Source organism: Polyodon spathula, chromosome 2 (genome assembly GCF_017654505.1).
Source record: "Polyodon spathula isolate WHYD16114869_AA chromosome 2, ASM1765450v1, whole genome shotgun sequence".
Lineage (NCBI taxonomy): Eukaryota > Metazoa > Chordata > Actinopteri > Acipenseriformes > Polyodontidae > Polyodon > Polyodon spathula.
This window is the reverse complement of record NC_054535.1, coordinates 85017093-85043824: the sequence shown is the minus strand read 5'-3', so window position 1 is coordinate 85043824 and position 26732 is coordinate 85017093. Positions and strand designations below refer to the sequence as shown.

General features: G+C 37.1%; 1 protein-coding gene across 5 annotated transcripts in view; it reads left to right on the top strand.

Moving 5' to 3' along the window:
* LOC121302614 (tumor necrosis factor alpha-induced protein 8) overlaps window positions 1–26732 on the top strand; it is a 37124-nt gene extending 10392 nt beyond the window's left edge. The window contains exons 1-2 of one of the 5 annotated variants that reach the window (XM_041232645.1): window positions 1039–1073; window positions 25449–26732. In XM_041232645.1, coding sequence (XP_041088579.1) covers window positions 25514–26014 — 501 coding nt within the window. In that variant the 5' untranslated portion in view covers window positions 1039–1073; window positions 25449–25513 and the 3' untranslated portion in view covers window positions 26015–26732. Of the gene's footprint in view, window positions 1–855; window positions 952–1038; window positions 1074–14163; window positions 14441–14465; window positions 14711–25448 lie in introns of those variants that run through there. The other 4 variants (XM_041232637.1, XM_041232621.1, XR_005947718.1 and 1 more) reach the window with 4 other exon arrangements.

The window sequence follows — 26732 nt, the reverse complement described above, 5'->3', positions numbered from 1 at the left end:
ACAGGGACCCAGCAGACATTCACCTTCTGCTGGTGGAGGTAGCAGAGGCAGAGGAAGCTCCTGCTGCTCTGCTTCTGCCGGTGTAAATGGTGGAGGCAGAGGCAGAAGCCGCTCCTGCTGCTCTGCTCCTGCCAGTGGAGGTGATGGAGGCAGAGGAAGCTCCTGCTGCTCTGCTTCTGGCGGTGGAGGTGGCGGAGGCAGATTTAGTTGCTGTGCTCCTGCCGGTGGAGGTAGGTGGGGAACAACGTGTAGTCTCCTGGCAGCGGAGGTTGGAGCGGCATGTAGTCTACCCTTATTACAGGGGGCTGGTGCGGCTCTCCGTCACTGGCAGGGGACTGGTGTGGCTCTCCCTCACTTGCAGGGGTAGTTGATGGAGGCAGAGGCAGCACCTGCTCCTCTCTTCCAGGTGGTGACGGTAGGGGAAATGATACCAGCAGGCATTTACCCTCTGCTGGTGGAGATGGGGTCAGCAGGCATTCTTCCTTTGCTGGTGGAAGTGGGAACAGCTCCCTCTCGAGCTTTGGATTCCCACGGTCCCCCTGTCTGGGCGCTGGACTCTCGTGGTCCCACTGTCTGGGCGCTGGACTCTCACGGTCCCCCCGCCTGGGCGCTGGAGACCCTGCTACCTGGGCTGCTGTTCTGTTTATAGCTGCCTCCAGGTAGCAGAGGACCAACTGCACACCTTCCTCCAGGGAGTTTCCTCTCATAAGCCTCCCATCGCTCCCTGTCCATCAGCCATAGGACCCAGATGGCTATGGGCATGGACTGGGCCTCCAGCCTAGCATTGTCCTGGATCCAGTCCCTGATGGCGTCTTCTGCCATTGCCCTTTTAATATAGATTTTTATCTTCTGCAGTACTCCTCCTGGCCTGAGTTTTGGAGGCGCTGTTGTCCCGGTTCTGACACCACATGTGACAAAGACGGCTATAGCGGTGATGTCAGACCAGAAGAAACACACAGTACTGCGAGATGAAATGATAAATGGATGTGCTGCTGCGTGGTTTATTATTATAAAATAAAATGGTACAAAAACCAGGACACGGCACTGGCAGCCAAAACAAAGAGACAAACACGGTGAGCTGATATTTAACATTATTATTATTATTATTATTATTATTATTATTATTATTATTATAACCTCCGTCTCCAATCCCATTCTCCACTCACCAAACACACAACCCTGAGTGAGTAAAAACATGCTGCTTCTATGCAGCTGTACTGAAACTTGATTGCTAATCAATCATTCAATTGGAGTCTCTGTACAACTGCACGTGAATTAATAAAGTGCAATTTCCCGTGCTCACATATTATTACTTTTTACTTGCACGTGAAGTGCTGTGCAATCCACGTATCTAAATACAAATATACATTTTAAACACTCGTGTTACACAGACCCCTTTATATCCTGTGTACCAATTACTACACACCAACATTAACACACTACACGTAACATACAACACAACACAAATAGCCCAGGGGGGGGCATTTTGCCACAGATATACAGTAGCCTATGCAGTATAAACTAATAGAATAGGGGGACATTCCATGACACAGCAAGTCATCGTCATATCAGACTTGGAACGGTTTTACTGCCACATTGACTTAACTTTTGGTGATATAAAAAAAAAAAAAAAAACAGGCCACAGACTTTTTGTCTTTTATAGTTGTGACACAGCTGCTTTGTTTGCATTCCGTAACCACTGTTCTCCAGTAAACATTAACCATTTCACTTGTTCAACAACCCGGCCATATCAGTGATACAGATCTTTTTCACATATCCATTTTTACAAACTATTCCATAAATGATGCTGCCACCCAAACCATTTTTTTCCTGGGGATGATTTGTTGTTCAAAATAGGGCCATATTGTGTTTGAACTCTACCGCTTTAGTCTGTAGACTACAGCATATTAAACCCCCTCTATCACCCTATAGCTTTTTTAGCTAGCTCTACATCATGTCCAGTGCAGTGGTCTACGTTGGTAATGGAGTTCTTGGTTTGGGTTTAATCCCCCTTTGTTTTCTCCAGAACATTATTCAACCCCTGTTTAAACCCACCATTTTCATTTCTTTTCATTGTGAACTAGCAAGTTCATTGGTTTATTTATTTATTTTAGTTTATTTTTTGTCCTAAAAATATACAGCATTGTATTTTTTTTTATTTTTTTTTATTTTTTTGTGAATAAAAACACAGCCTCCCAGGGGGTCACATGCTAGGACACAAGCATCATTGATGGAGTAGCTGGCAAATCCGCAGTCATTCCTCAGTACAGTGTGTATGTGATTTATGTACCTGCAGACATTTTTATTTTACGTTATTTGCCCTGTCTTGGAGAAAGGGAGTTGGGTCTGTTTATATTTAGGCTCATAGCATAACTAACAGAACTGCCAGCTTTGCTGGAGGGAAGGGGCCAAAGATGATGTTTGTCCCCTACTGGTGTTCATTCTTAAAAGGTCATTTGTTTTTGACTAAACCCCCTAACCTATCTGCGCACCGCAGCAGTGAAAACATAAACAGTATCAATGTTTCTGTAATGATTAATCATGCCTTGTTCAAGCTGGGCATGTCAGATGAATGCTACAATCCAGAATGTAAACGTAAAACGGTTAAAAACTGAAAACAATTATGTATAATTTATTTATATCATTTATTTATGTTAAGGTTTTGCAGACAAGTGACTTTAAGTTAAAAGTCTATATGTATATTATTATAGGGCTTAATGTTCACACTGAGTTTTTCCTCATCAACTTACGGTTTTGGTTATTCCTCCTAAGTGTGCCTTCCATTTGACTTTTGACATTGCCGTCCATAATTCCTGCCTGTCTGGTGGCAACACTGCTGTTGTTTCTGTCGAAAACGTTTCTATTTGTTAAGTTTATCATTACAGCTAAAGGTGTAATGATAACCTTTAGGTCAGTAGAACATTTCCAGACTCAAATTCAACATTCAGCTAAACATTCTAAGTTTAGTTTTTTTTCTTGCAAGGCAAATGTCCATTGGGGTTGAAAAGTAAATCCCACAGTGAAGAGTATATTTTGAGAATTTTTAAACAATCTGGACAGTGGACAAGGTCTGGCTTCTGTACAAAGGGTAATCTCAGGGAGTTGTTCAGTAACTAGTAACTGGAATTTTATTTTAATATAATCGAGAACAGTGGGACAAATAGAATTGTATGGGATAGTCAGTGTTCTGTTTATCTTTACCTGCATTTAGCTGGCTTTGAGGATTAACCTGGGAATGATTCACTCAATATAACAATTGATCACTTTTTGGTCTTTCTAATAAATTTACTCACAATTCATTCATTTGATGCACACATCCTGCTAATAAGATGATTGCAACAGAAGAGTACAAGACACAGACAACTTCCATACTGTACAGTGGCTTGCGAAAGTATTGACCCCCCTTGGCATTTTTCCTATTTTGTTGCCTTACAACCTGGAATTAAAATGGATTTTTTGGGGGTTTGTATCATTTGATTTACACAATATGCCTACCACTTTGAAGATGCAAAATATTTTTTTATTGTGAAACAAACAAGAAATAAGACAAAAAAACAGAAAACTTGCGCGTGCATAAGTATTCACCCCCCCAAAGTCAATACTTTGTAGAGCCACCTTTTGCAGCAATTACAGCTGCAAGTCTCTTGGGGTATGTATCTATAAGCTTGGCACATCTAGCCACTGGGATTTTTGCCCATTCTTCAAGGCAAAACTGCTCCAGCTCCTTCAAGTTGGATGGGTTCCGCTGGTGTACAGCAATCTTTAAGTCATACCACAGATTCTCAGTTGGATTGAGGTCTGGGCTTTGACTAAGCCATTCCAAGACATTTAAATGTTTCCCCTTAAACCACTCAAGTGTTGCTTTAGCAGTATGCTTAGGGTCATTGTCCTGCTGGAAGGTGAACCTCCGTCCCAGTCTCAAACCTCTGGAAGACTGAAACAGGTTTCCCTCAAGAATTTCCCTGTATTTAGCACCATCTATCATTCCTTCAATTCTGACCAGTTTCCCAGTCCCTGCCGATGAAAAACATCCCCACAGCATGATGCTGCCACCACCATGCTTCACTGTGGGGATGGTGTTCTCGGGGTGATGAGAGGTGTTGGGTTTGTGCCAGACATAGCGTTTTCCTTGATGGCCAAAAAGCTCAATTTTAGTCTCATCTGACCAGAGTACCTTCTTCCATATGTTTGGGGAGTCTCCCACATGCCTTTTGGCGAACACCAAACGTGTTTGCTTATTTTTTTCTTTAAGCAATGGCTTTTTTTCTGGCCACTCTTCCGTAAAGCCCAGCTCTGTGGAGTGTACGGCTTAAAGTAGTCCTATGGACAGATACTCCAATCTCCACTATGGAGCTTTGCAGCTCCTTCAAGGTTATCTTTGGTCTCTTTGTTGCCTCTTTGATTAATGCCCTCCTTGCCTGGTCCGTGAGTTTTGGTGGGCGGTCCTCTCTTGCCAGGTTTGTTGTGGTGCCATATTCTTTCCATTTTTTAATAATGGCTTTAATGGTGCTCCGTGGGATGTTCAAAGTTTTGGATATTTTTTTATAACCAAACCCTGATCTGTACTTCTCCACAACTTTGTCCCTGACCTGTTTGGAGAGCTCCTTGGTCTTCATGTTGCCGCTTGCTTGGTGGTGCCCCTTGCTTAGTGGTGTTGCAGACTCTGGGGCCTTTCAGAACAGGTGTATATATACTGAGATCATGTGACAGATCATGTGACACTTAGATTGCACACAGGTGGACTTTATTTAACTAATTATGTGACTTCTGAAGGTAATTGGTTGAACCAGATCTTATTTAGAGGCTTAATAGCAAAGGGGGTGAATACATATGCACGCACCACTTTTCCGTTATTTATTTTTTAGAATTTTTTTAAACAAGTTATTTTTTTCATTTAACTTCACCAATTTGGACTATTTTGTGTATGTTCATTACATGAAATCCAAATCAAAATCCATTTTAATTCCAGGTTGTAAGGCAACGAAATAGGAAAAATGCCAAGGGGGGTCAATACTTTCGCAAGCCACTGTATATTATACCCATATTATCATATTATATTATCAGTCACTTTTCATAAGCTCGCCTTTTACATTGAGAACTTACACATTTCAAATACAATAAAAATTCAAAAACATCTAAAATAGAAAAATATTACAAACAAAAAATCTTGTCTTCTAACACCTGCTTTTGTCATTTTTTGTGAGTCAGAGTTGCAGAACAAGTTTAAGACTGTATGCCCAGAAATGATTGTACACTGTTCAAGAGTTTATCCAGTGACTTGTAAGTTCAGACACTGACGCAAAGACTGTAAATTGAAAGAGGTGCATATTCATAAACCTGTTCCCGCCCCTCTGAATCGGTGCTGGAGTGAGCAGGTTGGACAGATGAACCAATCAAAACTCTGAACTTTGGGAGAGGAGTCGGAACCAATATAGTGTTTCTGATTGAAGAGTCTGGATTTTAGCAGCAGATGTTATAAATTCAGAATACGTTTTGACGGAAAGACCTGAAGCTTAACCGATGTGAAAGTAAAATAAGTAGTCAGAACTGATTTGTGACCATAAAAGTAATTGCTTACCATAAATGTTTCCCGATTCTACAGTACCACCTAACTCTACACCATGTAGTTAACTAAGAGTGGGGTACAGTGAGTGGATCAAGTAAAACTGTCAGTCAGGTTTGTAACAAAAACACAAGTGTGAGAATGAGAATCAGGCATATAGAGGCCTTCAGTAGGTGATGCAGTGGGTTAATACACTTAATACTGGGAGATGGGGAATTCTGTGTTTCTGTTAACAAAAATACAAATGTTTGGTTTAGTAATTTCCTACATTATATAATTGCATCTCCCTATATCTGGCAGATACCAGATATGCACTCTTGGGTTCTAATAAAGAAATACCAAGATTTACCATGAACTTTTGTCATTTCAGATCTTCTTGTCTCTTCAATTAGTTTATTTACTGTTATTATAGAATTATACATTTAACCCCCCCCCCCCCCCCCCCCTTTTTTTTTTTTTTTTTTTTTTTTTGCACTATTTCAATTTTCATACATTATCTAAACCTTCAGATCCATTCTACTGACATCACATTCTGAACATAACTGCAGTTTGTGAAGGTATTGGATGACATGAAAGGAAACTAGACAACAGAAAAATACAAATAATAATAACATTAATGGATTCTCAAACTGTAAAGTTATCAAAGCAGTTGTATCAGTCATGAATCTGAATATAGTGGCGATCATTTGGCAAACAAAAACTATGGAAGTTGTTTTCAACCCACATCTGTTTGTTTATTTGTTTGTTTGTTTGTTTATTTATTTATTCTTTTCACTAGGTGATTTAGGTTTTCAGCATCAATCAGTTAACAGCCATACCGCATTGATTTAAGTAAAAACAAAACAATATCATTGGCTAAAGCGTTGATATATTATGCGTAATACACTGTTTATTTTGCATTAAGTTTTAATGAACTGGCTTGTGTAAGAGCTTCAATTGGCAGTTGATGTCATCTCAGATGAGTGCTGGAAAAAATATCTGTGACACTCTTGAGGCGTCAGAAAATAGTTCTTTGACTCTTGTTTTCTCAAATACCATTTTATATACAATATTTGATTTATTTTGAGATCTAGTACTACTATAATTTATTCCTGAAGGTGAAACAGATGAGATGTAAGTTTTTCAGTTACCATTGTACTAGCAAATGCATTATTGACTTAAAATAATTTGACTTTATTTAGTAAGTATGCTGACAGCAGTATGCAATAATATGCTTTCTCTTGTTTGTACCTCTGTTGTAATAAAGTCCATGTACTGCAGTAATTTAGATGGTCACATGGCAACTCCTCTCTCCCTATGCAGTGACTGGTGTGCCCATTGTGTTTGAAACTGAGTTGCAACAGCAGCTTTGATACATTACATTAGCCAAGGGGGATGTCATTTACAACACAAATGAATGCTAGGGAAAGCCCATTTCCAGGACACAAAAGTGCGTGCACTTAGTGCAGATGCAGCCACTGTTTTTTTTTTTTTTTTATCCCTTTTCAGCCTGTGTTTATGGCTCCCCCCTTTGGAATTAACTAGGACTGCAACTGAAATGGCTTTTTTTTGGAAAATAATACATATTCAGATTTGTTCCACATCAACTCTGCATCAAAGCAAAGCTGACACAGTAAAATGTAATGTTATAAACAATATCAAATGCTTCATTGAATTAATTAGCATAATGTAAATTAAACACATTTTTTTTATGACACATTGGGATAAACTGTGACATAAGCTTTGTTTACATGTAAAAAATAAATTTCACCTTTTTACCACGCTACATAACATCCATCACTTTAATTCTAAATTCTAAAATAATTATAATACAAAATGTGAATTTATTTACTTATTTATTTTCACCAGTAAAGTGTTTTTCATCCTGCTGCTGCTGCTACTGCAGCAAAAATCCTCCTAATTCACTTATTCAACACAATACCACATGGAGACCAGCATGTATTAAAAACAGATGCTCGGTTTAAAAGGGAGTTTCTGTTTAATGGTTTAAAATATTGAGACCCTTGTAGACTCCTACTAGCTTCAACAGTGGCTTGTTCCAGGAAAAAAGGGGCAACATAGCCAAAATTATGTTTCTCATTTTCAGTCTTTTTTTATTTTTTATTTAATTGTTTTTTCATTGCATCTACCCAGGGCTATACTACCATGTACAATACTGTAGTGCTTCTATTAATGCAGTACTGTTCAGTCCTGTCCACCGTCCCCCGTCCCCAAAAAAAAAAAAAAAAAAAAAAAAAAAGTTTTCTTTACACAGACGAAGCATGCACATAGTTTCATAGGCTTACTAGCTTTGGGGGTTCTGTATAATTAGTTAATATTGATTCTGATGTAGCTATGTGTACTCAGATTACCTAACCTTCCCCCCTCACCTTTTAAACCATTCGCTGTTTTATTGGCATTGTTTCATGTTTAAGGTACTTCAAGGTAGAGATAGACTGTACAAAACGAAATAATTCTCACACCTGTGTAATAACATATTCTTTGATTTCCACTTCTTCCATTGCTTTGATTCACATTGAATTTGATTCACATTTTAGTCTCACCTTCAACACCTGTGTGAGCTTACCTGTAATGAAAAAAAAAAAAAAAAAAAAAAACTGACCCATTGCATCTCGTTAGCAGCTGAAATGAACTCCGCTAGCCCATCCGAATGCCGTTGCCAGCAGGAGGCTCACACAGGTGTAGAAGGTGAGACTAGTAATCAATGAGTCTCACATTTGATGTTAAAATGATTCATAGGTAACTAACTAACTTTAAAAAACATAGTTTCAAGAATGTGATGAAAACAGAACTAGAAACCAAATAGCATGAGTGATACCTCTGTGAGAAAATGATCAAATGTTGTACACCTTATTTCAAAAGTGGCCAAAGTGGACCCTTCCTAGTCCTGGTCTTTTGTTTCAGTCCTGTTCTAAATTGTCTAATTGAATGAACCTTCACCCAGACCTTCAAGTAGTTCATTATATAGTTGTACCTGTTAAACCTGGAGTGGAATGAACACCTTTGCCATCTTTGTTCTACCTTTTGAAGGCCTGGCATTATCGCATCTAAGTGGTAAGGTCTAGCACTGGCTGTAGTTTAGATTCCCAGGATTCCAAGGGTTCAAACCAGTATGAGAGAGAATTATCTTTGGCAGATTAACTTATGAAGTCATGAAATTTAAAGATGGAATTTAACCATCTTTTGACTTTAAAGCTTGTATTTGGGAATTGCTCAGAACCTCTTGCTAATGCTTCTTTCTCAGTCCACGTTGTTAAATGGATTTTGGCAATCTTGTGTTTCTGACCTTTTGATCTGTTGAAGTTGTTGTCTTTAAGTTTCAATCATAATGTGTTGTTTGTTGTTTTTGATTACATTGCTTTGATTGTTTTCCTGGACACCCCTTGTAAATAACTCCTTGGTCTCAATGGGCAAATCTCCTGGTTTAAATGAATAAATAAATGCTATAATGTAAACGTTCAGTAGCTCTCGAAAGAATTCACCCCCTTGGACTTTTCCACATTTTATTGTGTTACAACATGGAATCAAAAGTTTTTGCCACTGATCAGCACAAGAAAAGTCCATAATGTCAAAATGAAAAATAAAATCTACAAATTGTTCTAAATTAATTAATTAATTACAAATATAAAACAGAATATAATTGATTGCATAAGTATTCACCCCTCTGTTCAACCAAATGCAACATAATTAGTTGAATGGAGTCCACCTGTGTGCAATTAAGGTGTTTCACATGATTTCAGGTTAAATACACCTGTCTCTGGGAGGTCCCACAGTTGGTTAGTACTAACAAAAACTACATCATGAAGATGAAGGAACTTTCAAAGCAAATCTGGAATAAGGTTCTTCAAAAGCACCAATCAGGGGTAGGATATAAGAACATTTCCAAGGCATTGAATATCCCCCAGAGCACAGTAAAGTCCATTATTAAGAAATGGAGAGAATATGGCACAACTGTGAATCTGTCTAGAACAAGATCTATCCGGGTGAGAAGGGCACTAATCAGGGATGCCATCAAGAGGCCTATGGCAACTCTAAAGGAGTTACAGTCTTCCTCGGCTGAGCTGGGAGACACTGCATATGGCAACAATAGCCCGGTGCTTCACAAAACTGGCCTTTGTGGGAGAGTAGCAAAAAGAAAGCCATTGTTGAAAAAAAACTCACATCAAATCTTGGCTAGAGTTTGCCAGAAGGCATGTGGGAGACTCTGAGACCAGGTGGAAGTAGATTCTATGGTCTGATGAGACCAATATAGAGCTTTTTGGCCTCAACGCTAAGCGCTATGTTTGGCGCAAGCCTAACGCCGCACATCATCCTGAGAACACCATCCCTACCATAAAGCATGGTGGTGGCAGTGTCATGCTATGGGGAATGCTTCTCTGTGTCAGGGCCTGGAAAGCTCGTGAAGATAGAGGGCAAAATGGATACAGCAAAGTACAAAGAAATCCTGGAGGAAAACCTGCTGAAGTCTGCAAGAGACCTGGGACTTGTGAGAAGATTCATCTTCCAGCAGGACAATGACCCCAAACATACAGCCAAAGCCACCCTGGAGTGGCTTAAAAACAAAAAGGTCAATGTTCTAGACTGGCCCAGTCAAAGCTTGGACCTCAATCTGATTGAGAATATGTGGAAAGAGTTGAAAATTGCTGTTCACCAAAGGTCCCCATCCAACTTGACAGAGCTTGAGCAATTTTGCAAAGAAGAATGGGCAAAAATTGGAGTGTCCAGATGTGCAAAGCTGATAGAGACTTATCCAAATAGACTCATGGCTGTAATTGCTGCCAAAGGTGCCTCTACTAAATATTGACTCAAGGGGGTGAATACTTATACAGATAAATTATTTTCTGTTTTGTATTTGTAATTAATTTAGAAGAGTTTGTAGATTTTATTTTTCACTTTGACATTATGCAGGTTTGCAGGTTTAAGAGCTTTGTTTGATAAACCTCCTGACAAATAACGCACCAGGGCTTTGGGTCGTCCTTGGATCCAGTAAATGGAAATACCAGTGCTAAATATTCTGGATTGTATTTGACACAGAGGCTTTTTTTCTTGTGACTGAGATTCATCAATTCCTGTTTTGGTTAAATTTGATGGCGTGTAGAACAGACTGTACACATTATTTCCACAGGTAGCATTAAGAGAATTGCCTTTTTGACATAAAGTGTTGTGAGATATTAAACTTGGAAATTAAACATGAAATCGATCATTCACACTATGGCACAGTTCACAAGTCAAGCAACGACTACAGCCTCTTTTTGTTTCACATGAACTTCAGTTACTGTGCAGCTAACCTCTCCAAAAGTCTAATATGGAAATAATAGGAATAGTCCTATATGGCAACACTCTAGCACATCATGTGGTTTTAATTTAATTGTTTTTTTTTTTGTTTGTTTTTTTTTAAATTTGGTCATTTCAGATTTTTTTTTTGCTGAACAGTGAAAACAAGCAGTAGAATGAGAGCACAGATTAGAAAGACGTGCATTTACTTGACTATTATTGGTCACATAAATGCACAAGACAAGTGTGCCAGTAATTTAGTTAGTATTTGTTTCACATTAAAAAGCTGTTTCAGTTAATGGCGGCTTTGAAGGCAATGTTTGGCATTGCATCAATGGGAGCTAATATAAATTTTAAACACACCTGTATTAAAATAAACAGATAAAGTGTGTTTGGGGGGGGGGGGGGGGGGGGTACCCCCCCCCCCCCCCCCCCCCCCATATATCTTATAGTTTTATGTAATGTGGTTAAAGCTCTTTGCTGTGTTGCTTAGTAATCCAGGTTTTGCAGCAGTACAACATGTGATTGTGTAGAAAATGGGGTTGTGCAAGAACTGCTTAATCGAATTTTGGGAGAAGTTTACGGACCACTTGGAGTTTACTTATGGACCAAAGGTTGGGAACCACTTGTCTGGGGCATAAAGACCGACAGCCTGTATTCCCCACCCTACAAATCACGTAACAAATTAGGGAGCCTATAGCAGGATGTGTGGTTTTTGAATTTCCTGCCCTACATGCCCTCCATAGCAAAGTCAGAAACAAATCTACTTTTGTTACATTTATTTTTTCACATTTCTATGCGTGACATCTGGAAATAAGTAGGTATCAGTACACTTTATTCTGGTTTACTAAAGATGTTTATCAGAAAGGAGTGTTTTTATGCTAGTGTAAAGAGGTTTAAAATGCAATCCATTAGAAAACATGTATTTAAAACAAAATTAGAGAAAGACTGTAAGTGCTATTGATTATATATATATATATATATATATATATATATATATATATATGTGTGCGTGTTTTCTACGGCTTTATGTTTTAGTTTCAACGTAAAAAAACATTTCATTAATCTCAATGTAATAGCTGAATTTCTAGACTCTAATTTCTGATGAAGCAAGGGAACTTTTTTTTTTCAAATAAATATAGATATCACACAACTAGACAAAGTGAAATTAACCCCACAAAAATTTGTGTTCGTGTTTGAAGTATCTTCAACTTGCCTATTATGGCACATGTATAATTTATTATTCTGGAAATTTTTGAATACTTTGTCAGTTTTCAGTTTCAAGAATCTCAGTAGTTTGATGATTAGGAGCATTGGATGTTCACTTATTTGTAAAGGCAGCCATTTTGAGGAACAGTTGGTTTATTCTTCAATGTTAAACTAAAGCATTGACATTTTTCCCTTGTGCAGAGTATACTTCCCACATGTGTGATTATTATCCCTGGCAAAGGAGTCCTGGTAGGGTTACCTTTTGTAATTCTGTCATGGCAGGGGATGTGTGCTGCTTGAAAGTATTGAGTATTAGTTAGAAACTGCATCACCCTGTTTAGCAGGTTTCAATCGCTATGAGAGAGCTGTTGTGACAGGCTTTGATTCTGATTTGTAGGTGATTGGTTTTAGTTCCAACTTTCATGAAGAACTGAGACTCGGTAATGCTGAGGATGGAGTTGCATTTTGAATCGATGCCTTCCTGACTGCCCATAATGGCTCAGGCCAAGGCACTTATATGTTGCATGACTGACATGTTTGTATAGACTTTAAAAAGAGTACAGTATGTTCCACTAAATCACTTTATTGCTGGTAAGAAATTATTTCAAACTATTGTTGTTATTTAGCTGAAACAATTGCGATGCAGATTGATCCAGACTTTCCAATGAAATCAATTGTTTTTGGTCCTGTGGAGGTTTAAATTGACTTGTAATCTTGATAAAACCTTGAAAATGGAATGACCAACAAAGTGATTGTGTAATAACTTAGTATTTTGAGAAATGAGTAATCTGGGGAAAAGCAGCCTGAACAATAACTGGTCATCCGATCAGTGATCAAAATGGTGAAAAATGCATCTTCTGATCCGGTACAGTGCAAACAAAATGTTTCAAAATAAGAATATCTGACTGTGGAATGGTGGTGGGTAATTCACTTTGCACACGGGAGACAGAAAGGTGTATTTGGAAACACTGCGCAGGTGTCCAGTTTTATTTTCTTTTTGCAATGACTTATGTTAACAATTCAGGGGCGGTGCCACGCTTGGGCCTGAGGGGCCTGGGCCCACCCATTTTGCTCATGGGCCTACCCAGTTATGGAAGGATTGACAATTAAAAACCAAACCGTATCAGACTGTAATCTGCTGCAGCATGTCTAGCTCATCCTCATGGTTCAAAAAATATATCCATCCCACCCACCTCAGTACCATTGTTATGGTTATGAAAAAAAAGATTGGTGATTGGACGGCTGAGATATGAGATCTTGCGTCTTCGATAGTATAGTATTTTAATTAAGCACAAACAAACAGGAACTTTTCTTTCATTGCAAGGCACGCAAGCAACCAGCTTGTGCAGCTGCTGTTTAGTTATTTCTACTGTATAAATGGATAATTGTATGTACAAAATAATGTGATATATTTTAACAATTGTAAGTCGCCCTGGATAAGGGTGTGTGCTAAGAAATATAATAATACAGAATGTTTGGCCTACTTTGCAGTAAACCGGAGCTATATTTGTGTCTTACGCATTCGCTGTAATTAATTGTCCCGACAAATTTTGTAAAAAGAAAACTAACCAAAGATTAACAAATGCGCCAGTAATGTAAGTACCTACATTTAATTTTATCAATTTGAATTCAGATGACTGATGCAGTTGAAATGTACTGTATGTTGTGCTCGACTCATGCCTCTATTCCTGTTTTGTTTTTTTTCCCATATAACTGACACTTTTCTAAAGCTCAAAGGGAAGTATTAACATTCACTTTTAGTCACTGTATGAGAGCTTTTTAAAAGTAAGCTCACTTTGAGAAGTCGAGTACACGTTTGAGAGCTATCAGAGGTTTTTTTTCCATGTTGCAGTGAGGAGGTGCATTCTATTAGTGTATTTAGTTAACAAATGTACCTCAAGGCTTCAGCATTTTCAAGTTTTTTCATAGTGTTTTGTACATTTAGTAATTTTATGGTTTACATATCTGAATATGTTTTGATCAACTTTTAAAAAGAAGGTAATCCGCTGTAGACAAAACAAAATATATGCAGACCTTGTTTGTTTTTCTTGATAATGATCTCCTGCTGGCTTTTTTTTAAATGCATTTTAGACACTTCACAACGTCTCCTTCTTTTTAAAAGCCTGCTGTTGGCAGATGCCACACATTTCCAGATAGCTGGCAGTGCTGAGAGGTGCAATTTGACTCAAGTATTTAATGTATTTCCCTTGCAGTCAGAGGTCTTTTGTGCTGAGCGTAATTAAACTGCGAGGAAGGCACTCCCTGCTGAACCTCCTTACCGTTCTACTTAATACATTACTTTCATAGTGATGACTTACTCCAGAAAAAAAAAAAAAAAAAAAAAAACACTGACAAATTAACTCCACCCTTTCCAGGAGCCGGAGTAGCAGAAGGGTAAGAAATATTATCTTTTGCTGTTTCACCTACATGTGAAAACAGCAGACTGTCTCAGGCACTTGGCTGAAAGTTGAATTGAGGGGAAGTGGAATCAGTTTTCCTGAGCTAATTTCTCATTTGCTGACATCACAGAACTATCCAGCTCAGGCTCTTTTTGTTTTCTTTCGTTTTTTGGCTGCTTTTGTTTTAAGTGCACATAAACTGTAATCCAGTCTCCAGTGAGTTACACTGAAACCATGGGCTCAGAATCTGATGAATCAAAAGAAGGTATGTTTTCAATTCTGTAAACTTGTTGGAAGCAGGAATAAGTACCTGTAGCTAAATCTGTTTTTGTGTTGAATGTTCTTATAGTTGCTTCTGCGTTTCAAAAGCAAAGGTTTATGCAGCTATTAAATCGGACCAACTATATTGTTTCTATTAATAAGTAATATTTATTTTCAGAAAGCACTTCCTTATCATATTTTGCTCTAGCCTGGCCCTGAATTGAACACTATTGTAATAAATTTGTTTTAAAGAAAAGTGTACAGTACTTGATAGCCTGGGTTTATGTGTTGTTAATAATAATAATAATAATAATAATAATAATAATAATAATAATAATAATAATAATAATTAATATATATTTTATATGTCAAGGGAAAGAACAAGGAAAGGTCAAAGCTGAAGGGATTTCCGTGTAGTTTTCAGCTTTTCAACATTTGTTTTAGGTGCTGACATTTATCTTCAGGTACAACTATGGCCAAAAGTTTTGCATTACCGTATTGAATTAACTAATCTTGCTTCATAAAGTTAAATGAAACCAACTGAAGAATGTTAAGTTAACATATTGAATTACATACCGCTTTGTAGTTTTCCATATATACTTAACAAAAAAACAAACAAATTGAAAAATGTGACATAGTAGTATATGAAATACTGTACTACTATTATGCCTTGCTGCGCTATTATTTAGCAGTTTATTTGAATACATGATAGTAAATAAAATATCAAAATGATGTTCATGTAGTAAAAATCTAAGTGATGCAAAGCTTTTGGCCACAGCTGTATACCAAAAAAAATTGAATTTACTGTGATAGTAAAAAGAGCTGGTTGGAATTATGGAATATGTCCAACAAAAACACAATTGTTCACTGCTGGCGACTTTTTTTAATATTCTGGAAATATGTGGATGTACAAAGGGAGCTTGTGTTTGTGTGTAAGAGAGAGCGAGGGGACATTTTGGGGAAATGGTGCTTCATTCTGAGGAAGTAGCGATACATTGCTGAAAGTCAGAACATTATAGTTGCAGAGTTCTTAACATTAAGTTGTTGCATTTCCAGTAACATGCTTTTTTTTTTTTGCAGAAGTAAGGAGGTAGTTATGGATAGTAAAATGAAAGTGTAATGTGTTGAAAATAAATAACACTGACCTAAGAAAAGATTATTCTTTTATATGTTCTAAAAGGAGTGTGAGTATGTATATACAGTGGCTTGCAAAAGTATTCAGACCCCTGACCAATTCTCTCATATTACTGAATTACAAATGGTACATTGAAATTTTGTTCTATTCAATATTTTATTTTAAAACACTTAAACTCAAAATCAATTATTGTAAGGTGACATTGGTTTTATGTTGGGAAACATTTTTAAGAAAAATAAAAAACCGAAATATCTTGCTTACATAAGTATTCAACCCCGACACATTAACATTGGTAGAGCCACCTTTCGCTGCAATAACAGCTTTAAGTCTTTTGGGGTAAGTATGTACCAGCTTTGCACACAGTGTCGGAGTGATTTTTGCCCATTCTTCTTGGCAGATTTGCTCCAGGTTGTTCAAGTTGGTTGGATGACGCTTGTGGACCACAATTTTCAAATAATGCCACAGATTCTCAATGGGATTGAGATCAGGACTTTGACTGGGCCACTATAGGACATTCACCTTTTTGTTCTTGAGCCACTCCAGTGTTGCTTTGGCCTTGTGCTTGGGATCATTGTCCTGCTGAAAGGGGAATTTCCTCCCAAGCTTCAGTTTTTTGGCGGACTGAAGCAGATTCTCTTGCAGTATTTTCCTGTATTTTGCTCCATCCATTCTTCCTTCAATTGTAACAAGATGCCCAGTCCCTGTTGATGAGAAGCATCCCCACAGCATGATGCTGCCACCACCATACTTCACTGTAGGGATGGTGTGTCTTGAGGCATGGGCAGTGTTAGGTTTGCGCCACACATAGCGCTTTGAGTTTTGGCCAAAAAGCTCTATCTTTGTTTCATCTGACCACAAAACTTTTTCCCACATCGCAGCTGGGTCACTCTCATGCTTTCTTGCAAACTCCAGATGTGCTTTCAGATGGTACTTTTTAAATAATGGCTTCTTTCTTGCCACCGTCCCATACAGGCCAATGTTATTCAGAGCTCTTGATATGGTTGACTGGTGCACCACTACTCCACTCCCAGCCACTGAACTCTGTAGCTCCTTCAAAGTGATTATTGGCCTCTCTGTGGCTTCTCTCACAAGTCTACTGCTTGTTTGAGCGCTGAGTTTTGAGGGACAGCCTTTTCTTGGCAGTGCCTGGGTGGTGTGATGCAGCTTCCACTTCCTGATTATTGATCCAACTGTGCTCACTGGGATATCCAAACACTTGGATATTATTTTGTACCCTTTCCCTAATCTATGCATTTGTATTACTTTATCTCTAACTTCTGTAGAATGCTCTTTGGTCTTCATTTTCCTTCAGATTCTCAGCCTTATCAGTGATCCTTCAACAGTGGGGTTTTTATCCAGAAAATGTGACAGCAACTTTAATGGTTCACAGGTGGAGGCCAATGGTAAGGTAATTGTGTCCTTGTTAGGGCAATTTCTTTCATTGGTGCAAACTGGGAACTTCCACAGCACAGGGGTTGAATATTTATGCAAGCAAGATATTTCAGTTTTTTATTTTTCTTAAATATTTCCCAACATAAAACAAATGTCACCTTACAATAATTGATTCTGAGTTTCAGTGTTTAAAAATAAAATATCAAACAGAACGAAATTTCAATGTACCATTTGTAATTCAGTAATATGAGAGAATTGGTCAGGGGTCTGCATACTTTTGCAAGGCACTGTATGTATATATGTACAGTATGTATCTCAAACCTGGTGAGAAGGATGTTACAAGGTACTGAATATAACAGAACTTGTGGGCATGTTTTCAAAACTTTTTTAACCAAACAGCATAATAATCCAATTCAAGCTCTCTTCTAAGAGTACAGAAGTTTATCATTTATACATAATTAACATGAAATACAGTATTATATGTCAGATTTGTTTCCCATGTTACATTTATCAAGAATTAGGTCTTGCAGTTAGGTTGCAATGTATTTGTTTGGGGCTGGCCTACAGTAGTAAAGGCACTACAGTTGATCTGGAGTTTGCTGGTCTTCCTGGTCTTGTCTAGGGAGTCACAGAGAGGGCTGTTATTGGCCTTTGTGCTCTTGTGGGCTAGGGAGGAAAATCACCTGGGGTTGGTTTGTCTTGCAGTGCCACAGATCAAGCAAGGTTAGTGATCAGCCAGGCTTAAAAAAAAAAAAAAATGGTGGCAACATTTTTTATGTTGGTTATATGTGAGAGCAGAGGCTCTGGGTGGGTGTGGGTGTGGGGGTGTGGGTGCGTGCGTGGGTGAGTCTTTGGTGGCTGGCAGCTATCTTGACTCGGATATAGAGAAACAGCCTGGGGCTAATATGGCTGCATTTGCACAGCCCATTGCATTGTTTAATTGTTTAAGTGATACATTTTGTGATTGCTTTATTAGTTGATTGGAAGAGTGTGGAATGTGGCCATGTGGTGGGAGATTGAATGCTTCATTGTTGATTAACCCCTGGCCTGATGGTATAAAAGAAAGAGTGCTTGTTTGTGAGAGTACGTATGAGAGTGATGAAGAGTGACGAGAGACGTAGCGTGAAGAGCAGGGGTGTCAAACTCTTGGAGGGCCGCAGTGTCTTCTGGCTTTCATTCCACCCGAGCTTTCAATTTTTTAATTGGTCTAATGATTTGATTAACTGGACACATTTAACACTTCTCTTCAGGCCTCAAAATGTTTCCTAGGTAGTGTACCTTGAATCAAGTGCATTTTTAAAACCATCAGCTGTAAAAGACCTTGAAAAATGTTAAATGTCAAATTGAACAAATAATTAGATCAATTATGTTAATTGAGAGCTTAAATTGGAATGAAAACCAGAAGAACCCGTGGCCCTCGACGGCTGGAGTTTGACAATGAAGAAGAGCACTTAAACCACAGTTTTCTAGTCCGGGTAACATTTCAAAGGCACAAACCAGCCTTAATCCAGGGGGCTTACCACAGCATATAAAAACATACTTCTATTCTTGTACATGTGAATTTCCTGAAACGATAATGCAGTCAGACAAGGTTAACTGCTGAATTGAATTTATATCTGTTTTTGTCTACACTATAGTTAGACTGCAAGCTGAGATCTCTTCTAAAATTCAGTTGCAGTCAGGATACTTGACAATAACTGAAAATGAACATCATTACAAGAAAAAAAAAAAAAAACATTGTTGTTGGGGGGTGGGGGGTGGGGAGACGTGGACAAGTAATTATCCCCCCAATATACTGTATGCTATTTGTTTTTGAGTAACAGATTCAAGTTCTGCTTCAAAATATTCATGTACCAAAACAGTAAATGTGTCAGAGGCCTACTTTTTTGTGGGATGGTGCTTGTGGCTGTATTGCTTGAAACAGATGACCACTGATAGAACTTGATTTATGTGCTGATTTCAAGCACAGGCATGTCCTCACTTGTAATTCAAACCAAAGTATACAGTCACTGTGAAAAATAACTATGTGCAAAGTAGATCTGTATAGAGCACACCTTTTTTTTTTTTTTTTTTATAATCCTGGATATTCCTCGGGGAATAGTTAGTGTTTGTATCTATGTTTGTGATTCAATTCATACATCACTTTTTTGTTTGTAGTTTTGTATTAGTTGAACTTATCAGCTTGTTTATGTTTTTTTTTTTTTGTTTGTTTTTTTACATTTCTGTAATACAATTCTCCAGTGTAAAACAAATAAATAAAGATGATGAAGACTTATGAAAAGTTGGGGAAACCACTGGCAGTATCAATACAGAGGGAGGACAGCATTTTTAGATACATTACTCATAATTAATTTTACTTTTATTATAGATACACTTGCAGTTTTGGTCAGGCTGATACAGTATCTGGGATATCACTGTAAACACCAAAAACAGTGGAAAAAGGTCTGCGATGGAGCGAATTTGAAAAATATAGGGCACTATAATGGGACCGTGGTAAGGGAAACAGAACATGATCATGGTTTAGCTAAAATGCATATTTTGATTACTGTTGGAGTATGATGTGGTGTTGGATGTTTTGTTTTAGTAGCCATACGCCATCTAAGCCAAGAAGATTTTGAATCAACCCCACTCCAATTAGTGTTGTTTGTGCAGCATACACTACCCCCTGGGCCCCTGTTTTGTGGAGCTGTCTGTTTTACATAGAGGAAAAAAACATATTGTTCTTAATTATATGACAAGACGCCTTGTCAAATAGAGTTTGAAATCCTGCTATCCTGCGATAACGGGCCCCAGTACAGTTTTGATAACACATTATGTATGTGACTAAGGCTCAGTGGTGTTGGTGACAGCCAACTATTTTATTATTTTTTTTTTTTAAAGGTCTAGATTTGTTTGACGCCTGTAAATAATAGGTTTGTTCATATGTGAATGTTTGTTTTTACACTGATATTTGGAACCATGGAACAAAAAAAGGTGAACAATGAAAATAGAATATAGCTGAACACTTGACAAGGAGAAACAAATAATCACTGGGCTTCAATTTCATATTAAAAAAAAAATAAAATACTTGCTGGTCTAACCATTTGACAGAAACATTTCAGCATGTCTCCATTATTTTAAACTGTGCTTATTTAAATAAGGCATCTTTTAAAGAAAATGGGTTTGTACAGCAAAATGTGAAATTTGATAACATACACATTATACATGATACACCCCAGGTTTTTAGGCCTTTTTATATGATTTTAGAATATTTACATTGTGACAGATTCATAATTCTCCATTTTCTTAAGTAAGAAAAACAAACTTTTCAAGCGTATTTGCACAGTCACACATGTTGTGCTTCAATATTACTTGTTATTTGTTATTTCCTGTGTGTGTGTGTTTGTGTTTGTGTGTGTGTTTGTATATATATATTTTTATATAATATAAAATTTTAAAAGAAGCAGTCACTGTTTTTTATTTTTTCTCTAATTTGCAGTTGGTGTAAGAATTTAGCTGTAAAGCATTTGAATTTAAATGTACAGTCTTATTGAACTATAAGTGAAAGTACACATGAAAGGCAAGTCAGCTAGAACATTAATACACAAGTTTAAATTATGTGTAGATCAAATTACATTGGATCAGTACATTAAATTATTAAAATGCTAATCCAAACCAGTTGGTACCAGAGCTTTTCAGATTTAATGATTGGTTCTGATCATAAACCAAATCACACTAAAATCTCTCATCTGGTCTTTGTTTACACAAAAGGTTTTCTGGCGATTTCACAGACCCTGATTTCTCATTTAGTCGACCAAGATTAGTGCTAATCGGGGTCTGTGAAGCCAGCATTACAGTTGAATCTATTACACATAGATCTACAGGCATATGCTAAATTAAAGGTCCTTTTTCAAGTATCATCACAATGAATAACTGAATCGCTAGTAGGAAGTGCAAAATGGGTAATAATTACACACACACACACACACACACACACACACACACACACATATATATACATACATACATACAGTGTTTTATAGACAACTTCCCTTGCTATATATCCCTGTTGCCTGGGATGTGCATGCTTTGCCAAAGATAACAGTACTTATGACTGACTGTGTATTTGTCAGATGAATATGTGTTATGCATGATACTTTTTAAAGACTGTTTTATATTCCATGCCGCAATTTCTGCGTTGACATTTAATTTTTTATTGGCGTTGTTTTCATAACAAATATCAGCTCAAACTCATGCCTGCCAAGTCTGAGCTGCCTGTCATGCTTCTTTACTCAGCCTGGCATTCGCTGAAGTGGGTAGAGTTCTTTTGATCCCAATATCGTTAGCTAGTAACATGTTTAGACCTCCATACCTTCGTTCTGGCCTTAAAGACCTCCTGTTGTCATGATTTTTAAAAAAGCTTTTAGTTCTTCCACCAACATTAACTGCAGAAGATGGATATTTCCCTTGTAGACTCAATGCAGCCCTAAGGTGGGCTAATATAAATATCTTCAATGTAAAAATAGGGTGTGTTCTAATTGGAGCAAATTTTTTTTATTTTTTTTTAATATATGAATCTTACAGGACATGATTAGCACATCCCAGGTGCCTTGGAATTGTCCGTGCAATAGAAATGTGGCAAAGTATATTGGGTGGGTCTTCAGTTACATTTCAGATGACAAGGTTCATATTCAAGTAGGTTTCCAAATAAGTCTGTTTTTCTTAGAAAATTCCTTAATTATCAGACGTCACCATACATGGAAAACAGCTGAAGTATCGTGAAAGGTCAGACAGTTCTTGTAGACAAAAGGCGGTGGGGGTAGTAAAAAATCAAGTTGGATTTGCACATAAAAACATTGAAATTCTGTATAAATATTTGGATAACACCAGGTCTGTGTACTGCATACCTCTGTTACGATAGAGGATTCACAGTTCTATTTCATAATTAATTGTAAGTGTCCAGAATACTGTGAGTTCAAGGAAAGATACACTTGCTAACGTGCACGTTTTAGTGTGTGCTTTAGATTCTCCGTACAGGATTTTGTATTTTTATTTTTTATATCTATATTGCAGAAACGCTTTTTTCCACCAACTTGAGTCTATGTGGTGTACAACTGTTCCAGTTTCTCATCTCTAACAGGACCAGTATTTAAAGTTTGTGTTTTAAAAATAAATCTGTGTTTTTCTGTATACTCGGCACTAAAACAGTTCTTCAATATCAAACTTTTACGGAGCTTTAAAGGTAGAATTGAAAGGGGTTCAAATGGATTATTCTATTACTCACGTAATTTGTTTTCCAACTCGTTTCTTTTTATAATTTTTTTTTTGACAGTTTAAGCTCAGTACGGCAGCCACTAGTATCCCACAATTATTTTTTCCATCCTCAAGGTGAGAAAGTAACTATTAATCTCGACTTCAACAAACACCTGTGCAAACTTTCTTCCTGTCAGTCGCCTTAAAGAAATGTTAAAGAAATGCATTGAGTCTGGTGGTCTTTTTTTTTTTTTAATTTATTTAAATATCATCCTCAAGTTAAATTTAGAACCCCCCCCCCCCCCCCCCCCAAATCTTATTTTAAAGCAGTTTCCAGATATCCTTTCGCTTGTTTTGCAGCTTCGCTCAGTTAACTGCTTTTCCTGCTTCACAATGGTTCGGGACATCAACTAGCATGTTACTATCTTTCAATACTTTTGTATTTGGCTGTTTTAGTCAGTTTAGCATCATTGTTTTAATTTGTATTTGGTCTACACAGTAATTTAACAGACGCTACAGCTAACCTTTTTTTGTTGTCGTTGTTGTTGTTGTTGTTGTTTTAAACACAAACATACAGCTTCAGCTTTTCCCTTCTTAGGTTTGGGTACGCAGGCCAAGTGAGTTTGTGTCTGGTAATACTACAGTAACACCAGCACCTTTCATCAACAAACCTGAACGCTCAGACTAAGTACAAAGCCACTTTTATCCCTACTGAAGGCAGTCAGAATCAATCGGTTAAGTCTTGTCCTAACTTTTAATGTATGTTAAAATGTTAAATTTAATATGGTCCGTCTACATGCATCAAAGTGTGCAAAGAACTCCCTAAAATGCTGCCGCCTTACTGCCGACACTTTTTTTAATTGAAAGGAAAAATCGTTTTTGGTTTTATCTTTTGTTGGTATTGTTCAGTTTGGAATGTAATGCAAAAGGTGTCGGTTTGGGAAATGCGTGACCGTTGCATCCCCAGAGCACTGAGATGTTGAGTTACTTTGCAAAGCAGAGACTCTGGGTGATTAATAGATGTCAGTTATTGAAGTAAGCCCACTAATGGGCTAAACACATGTTTCCAGAGAATAAATACAGTACATGGAACTTCTATGATTGCTTGTCTCTTAAATGTTATTGTAATTATACAGTAAAAACGATTTGGTAAAGAGGTACTGTAGACAATACAGTATTTCAATATCATCTTCAATGCTCCACTTGTTATTTTGCTATCTAACTTACTATATAGGCCTACATCAAAATACTGAAATATTGAGAGTGTTGAATAAGGAAGTGAATCTTATACTATACAAATTGCAGATAACATGGTTGTACTGTGGAATAACAAAGAACAGCTATAAAAAGCACAGTTAATGTATAGGCATAATTTTTATACGCATTTTACAAAAAATTTGAATGTGTGGTTACTGTATGAAGACCCTGGTTTCTCTTTTTAGACTGAACTTTTTCTGTTCCATTAAGTATTACCTGTTATCATGGGTATCTAACTGCTGAAATGTTGAAGTAGTTGAACTAGTAAATGTACTAGTTGAAGTAGTTAAAAGTTATATTTAAATATGTACTGTACATATGGTATTGACTCTGTAACACTGCATGTTTGAAATCATTAGTTTAATAAATCATTTCATATAATTCTATTTGTTCAGTGATTGTGCTATCTGTTAAAAGTTACTGGGCTGGAATCTAGGAGAGTGATTAGAGCAGATAGCTGAATCCTGTAAAAAAAAAAAAAAAAAAAGTATTATTATTATTATTATTTTATTTTTAAGAAAGCTACTACTCAGTCAATTGCATCATTTGTCTGGCCTTTCTCATAATTGATGTACATGTCATTATAGTGTGCTAAAGACTAACTTTAAAATCTCCAACATGTAAACAGGTGTATGAGATACAGTTGGAAATAAGATTCCAATTGCATAGCAGTTTCAGTCATTGCGGGTTTTACTATGAGCTTGATTACCAAGATACTATGCAAAGAGAATCTTATTTTAATTCCTGATTTTTTTTTTTTTTTTTTTTTTTTTGCACTATACCTATTTGTGACTAAAGAAGATGGTTTCACCTCTTTTTTTTTTTTTAATAAAAACTAATTTTAATTGAATACTTTTTGCTCCTGTAATTGGTAATTATAAAAATGGGACTGGTTTCTATTTATATAATCCTGGCAAATGTCAGTTGTAAGTTTCACAGTGGAGTAAATTAGGAGATGCTGGGTAGATTCCCTGAGATGTAAGGCTGAGTACTGATATTGGAATACTTGTGGTGGTTGCAACGTAGCCCCCAAAAGTCTTTACATCACAAAACCTCCACACAATTTGCAGTTGCTGCTTGAGAGGACTGAACGAGAGAGCGTCAAGGTTAAGGTGTGTTCTGCCGTCATTGTGCCTGACTAGCCTGTCGTTGTCCCACAACAGCTTTATTAAGCATTAATTCATAAGCAAAGAATAAAAAGTGTGAGTACAATTCTGCATGCATTGGTGTTTTACAAAAATAAATTGTTTCTCAATACAGTGGACCTTTTTAATATAGATTTTCAAAAAATGTAAAAGTTGATTGAAATTGTAGAAACTTCTGGTTCTGTTGGCTGACTCAATTTAAGCAGACATATTAGCGAAGAACTCATATTGACAAAAATGCATCTTTGCAACTTCAGCAGGAGGTTGTGCTCATGAAGTGTAGATTATTTTGAAATTAAGATTAAGTTTAGATTGATTTAGCCCTGTGATCTATTACAGTAAATACAACATTTGTTTGTTAACTTAGGACTTTGTTAAATGTTATGGTAATTATGGCTAGCAGTTTTTTAAAATTATGTATTTATTTATTTATTTATTTATTCATTCATTCATTCATTTATACAATTTTTTGTGACCCTACAGTCAAGACCTGACATTCTTATTATAGTTGTTTGCTTTGTAAGAAAAGACAACAGCGGGACATTATATGAACAGTGTTTTTATTTCTTTATGTATTTCAGTGGCCACAGATGTCTTCAGTTCCAAGAGCCTGGCAGTTCAGGTTCAGAAGAAGATACTGGGGAAAATGGCCTCCAAATCGATCGCTACAATACTGATAGACGACACCAGCAGTGAGGTCCTGGATGAGCTATACAGAGTAACCAGAGAGTTCACACAAAACAAAAAGGAGGCAGAGAAGATCACGAAAAACCTCATCAAGATAATCATTAAACTGGCCGTTCTCTTCAGGAACAACCAGTTCAACCAAGAAGAACTAGCACTCATGGAGAAGTTTAAGAAAAAAGTCCATGGGTTGGCCATGACTGTCGTCAGTTTCCACCAAGTTGATTTTACTTTTGACCGGAATGTTTTGTCCAAACTTTTGAATGAATGCAGGGAGTTGCTCCACCAGGTTATCAATCGCCATCTAACAGTAAAATCCCATGGACGAGTCAATATTGTCTTTGATCATTTTTCAAATTGCGAGTTTCTTGCTGTTTTGTACAACCCCTTTGGACCTTATAAACCCCATTTGCTGAAACTCTGTGATGGAGTCAACAAAATGCTAGACGAGGGGCACATTTGAAGGGACATTTGCAGGAAATAAGTGTATGTTTGTATTCTGTGCACGATATAATTGATCACTTGCTGTATTTTATCTGTGCACGTTACAATTGATCACTTGCTGTATTTTTCTTTGTGATCAGGTTATATATGCTAATGTATGTATTATTGTGCAGAAGCCTGAATGCCTCTTTGCTGTGCTATGCTGAAAAGATATTTTTTTTTTTTACTGCATTGCTTTAATAGACGTTTAGACTGGGCGTCTTGGCTGACTAGCACTGAGGAAAACTGGTCAAACTTGACTCATTATCCATCAACAACATAAAATACCAAACATTAAGTAAACACGCCTCAGTATTACTGTACAGTTTAATTTGCCCTTCTTACAGATGGTTAGATTTTGTGTCCTGCTAAATCTACAAAAGTACATTGTTGTGTAATATTCATTATGATTCCAAAAATGTATTTTGTTGTTACAAACTTATATATTTATAAAGAGTTTTACTAATGCATTCCTTTTGTAAATACTGGGGATTTGAAACTCAATGACCTCCATCTGTTGAATGTGGAAAGCTAATATACTGTATGATGCAATGAAACAAGTACAAAAGCTTTATACTGTAATATAAAATATTATGTTGCAAATAGGAAAGTGTTTAACTAAGAGTGTTTGTTTGTTTTTCAAATGTTATCTAACAAATATATAAAAACACAGCTGGCCAATGCTGTAAAGCGAATAC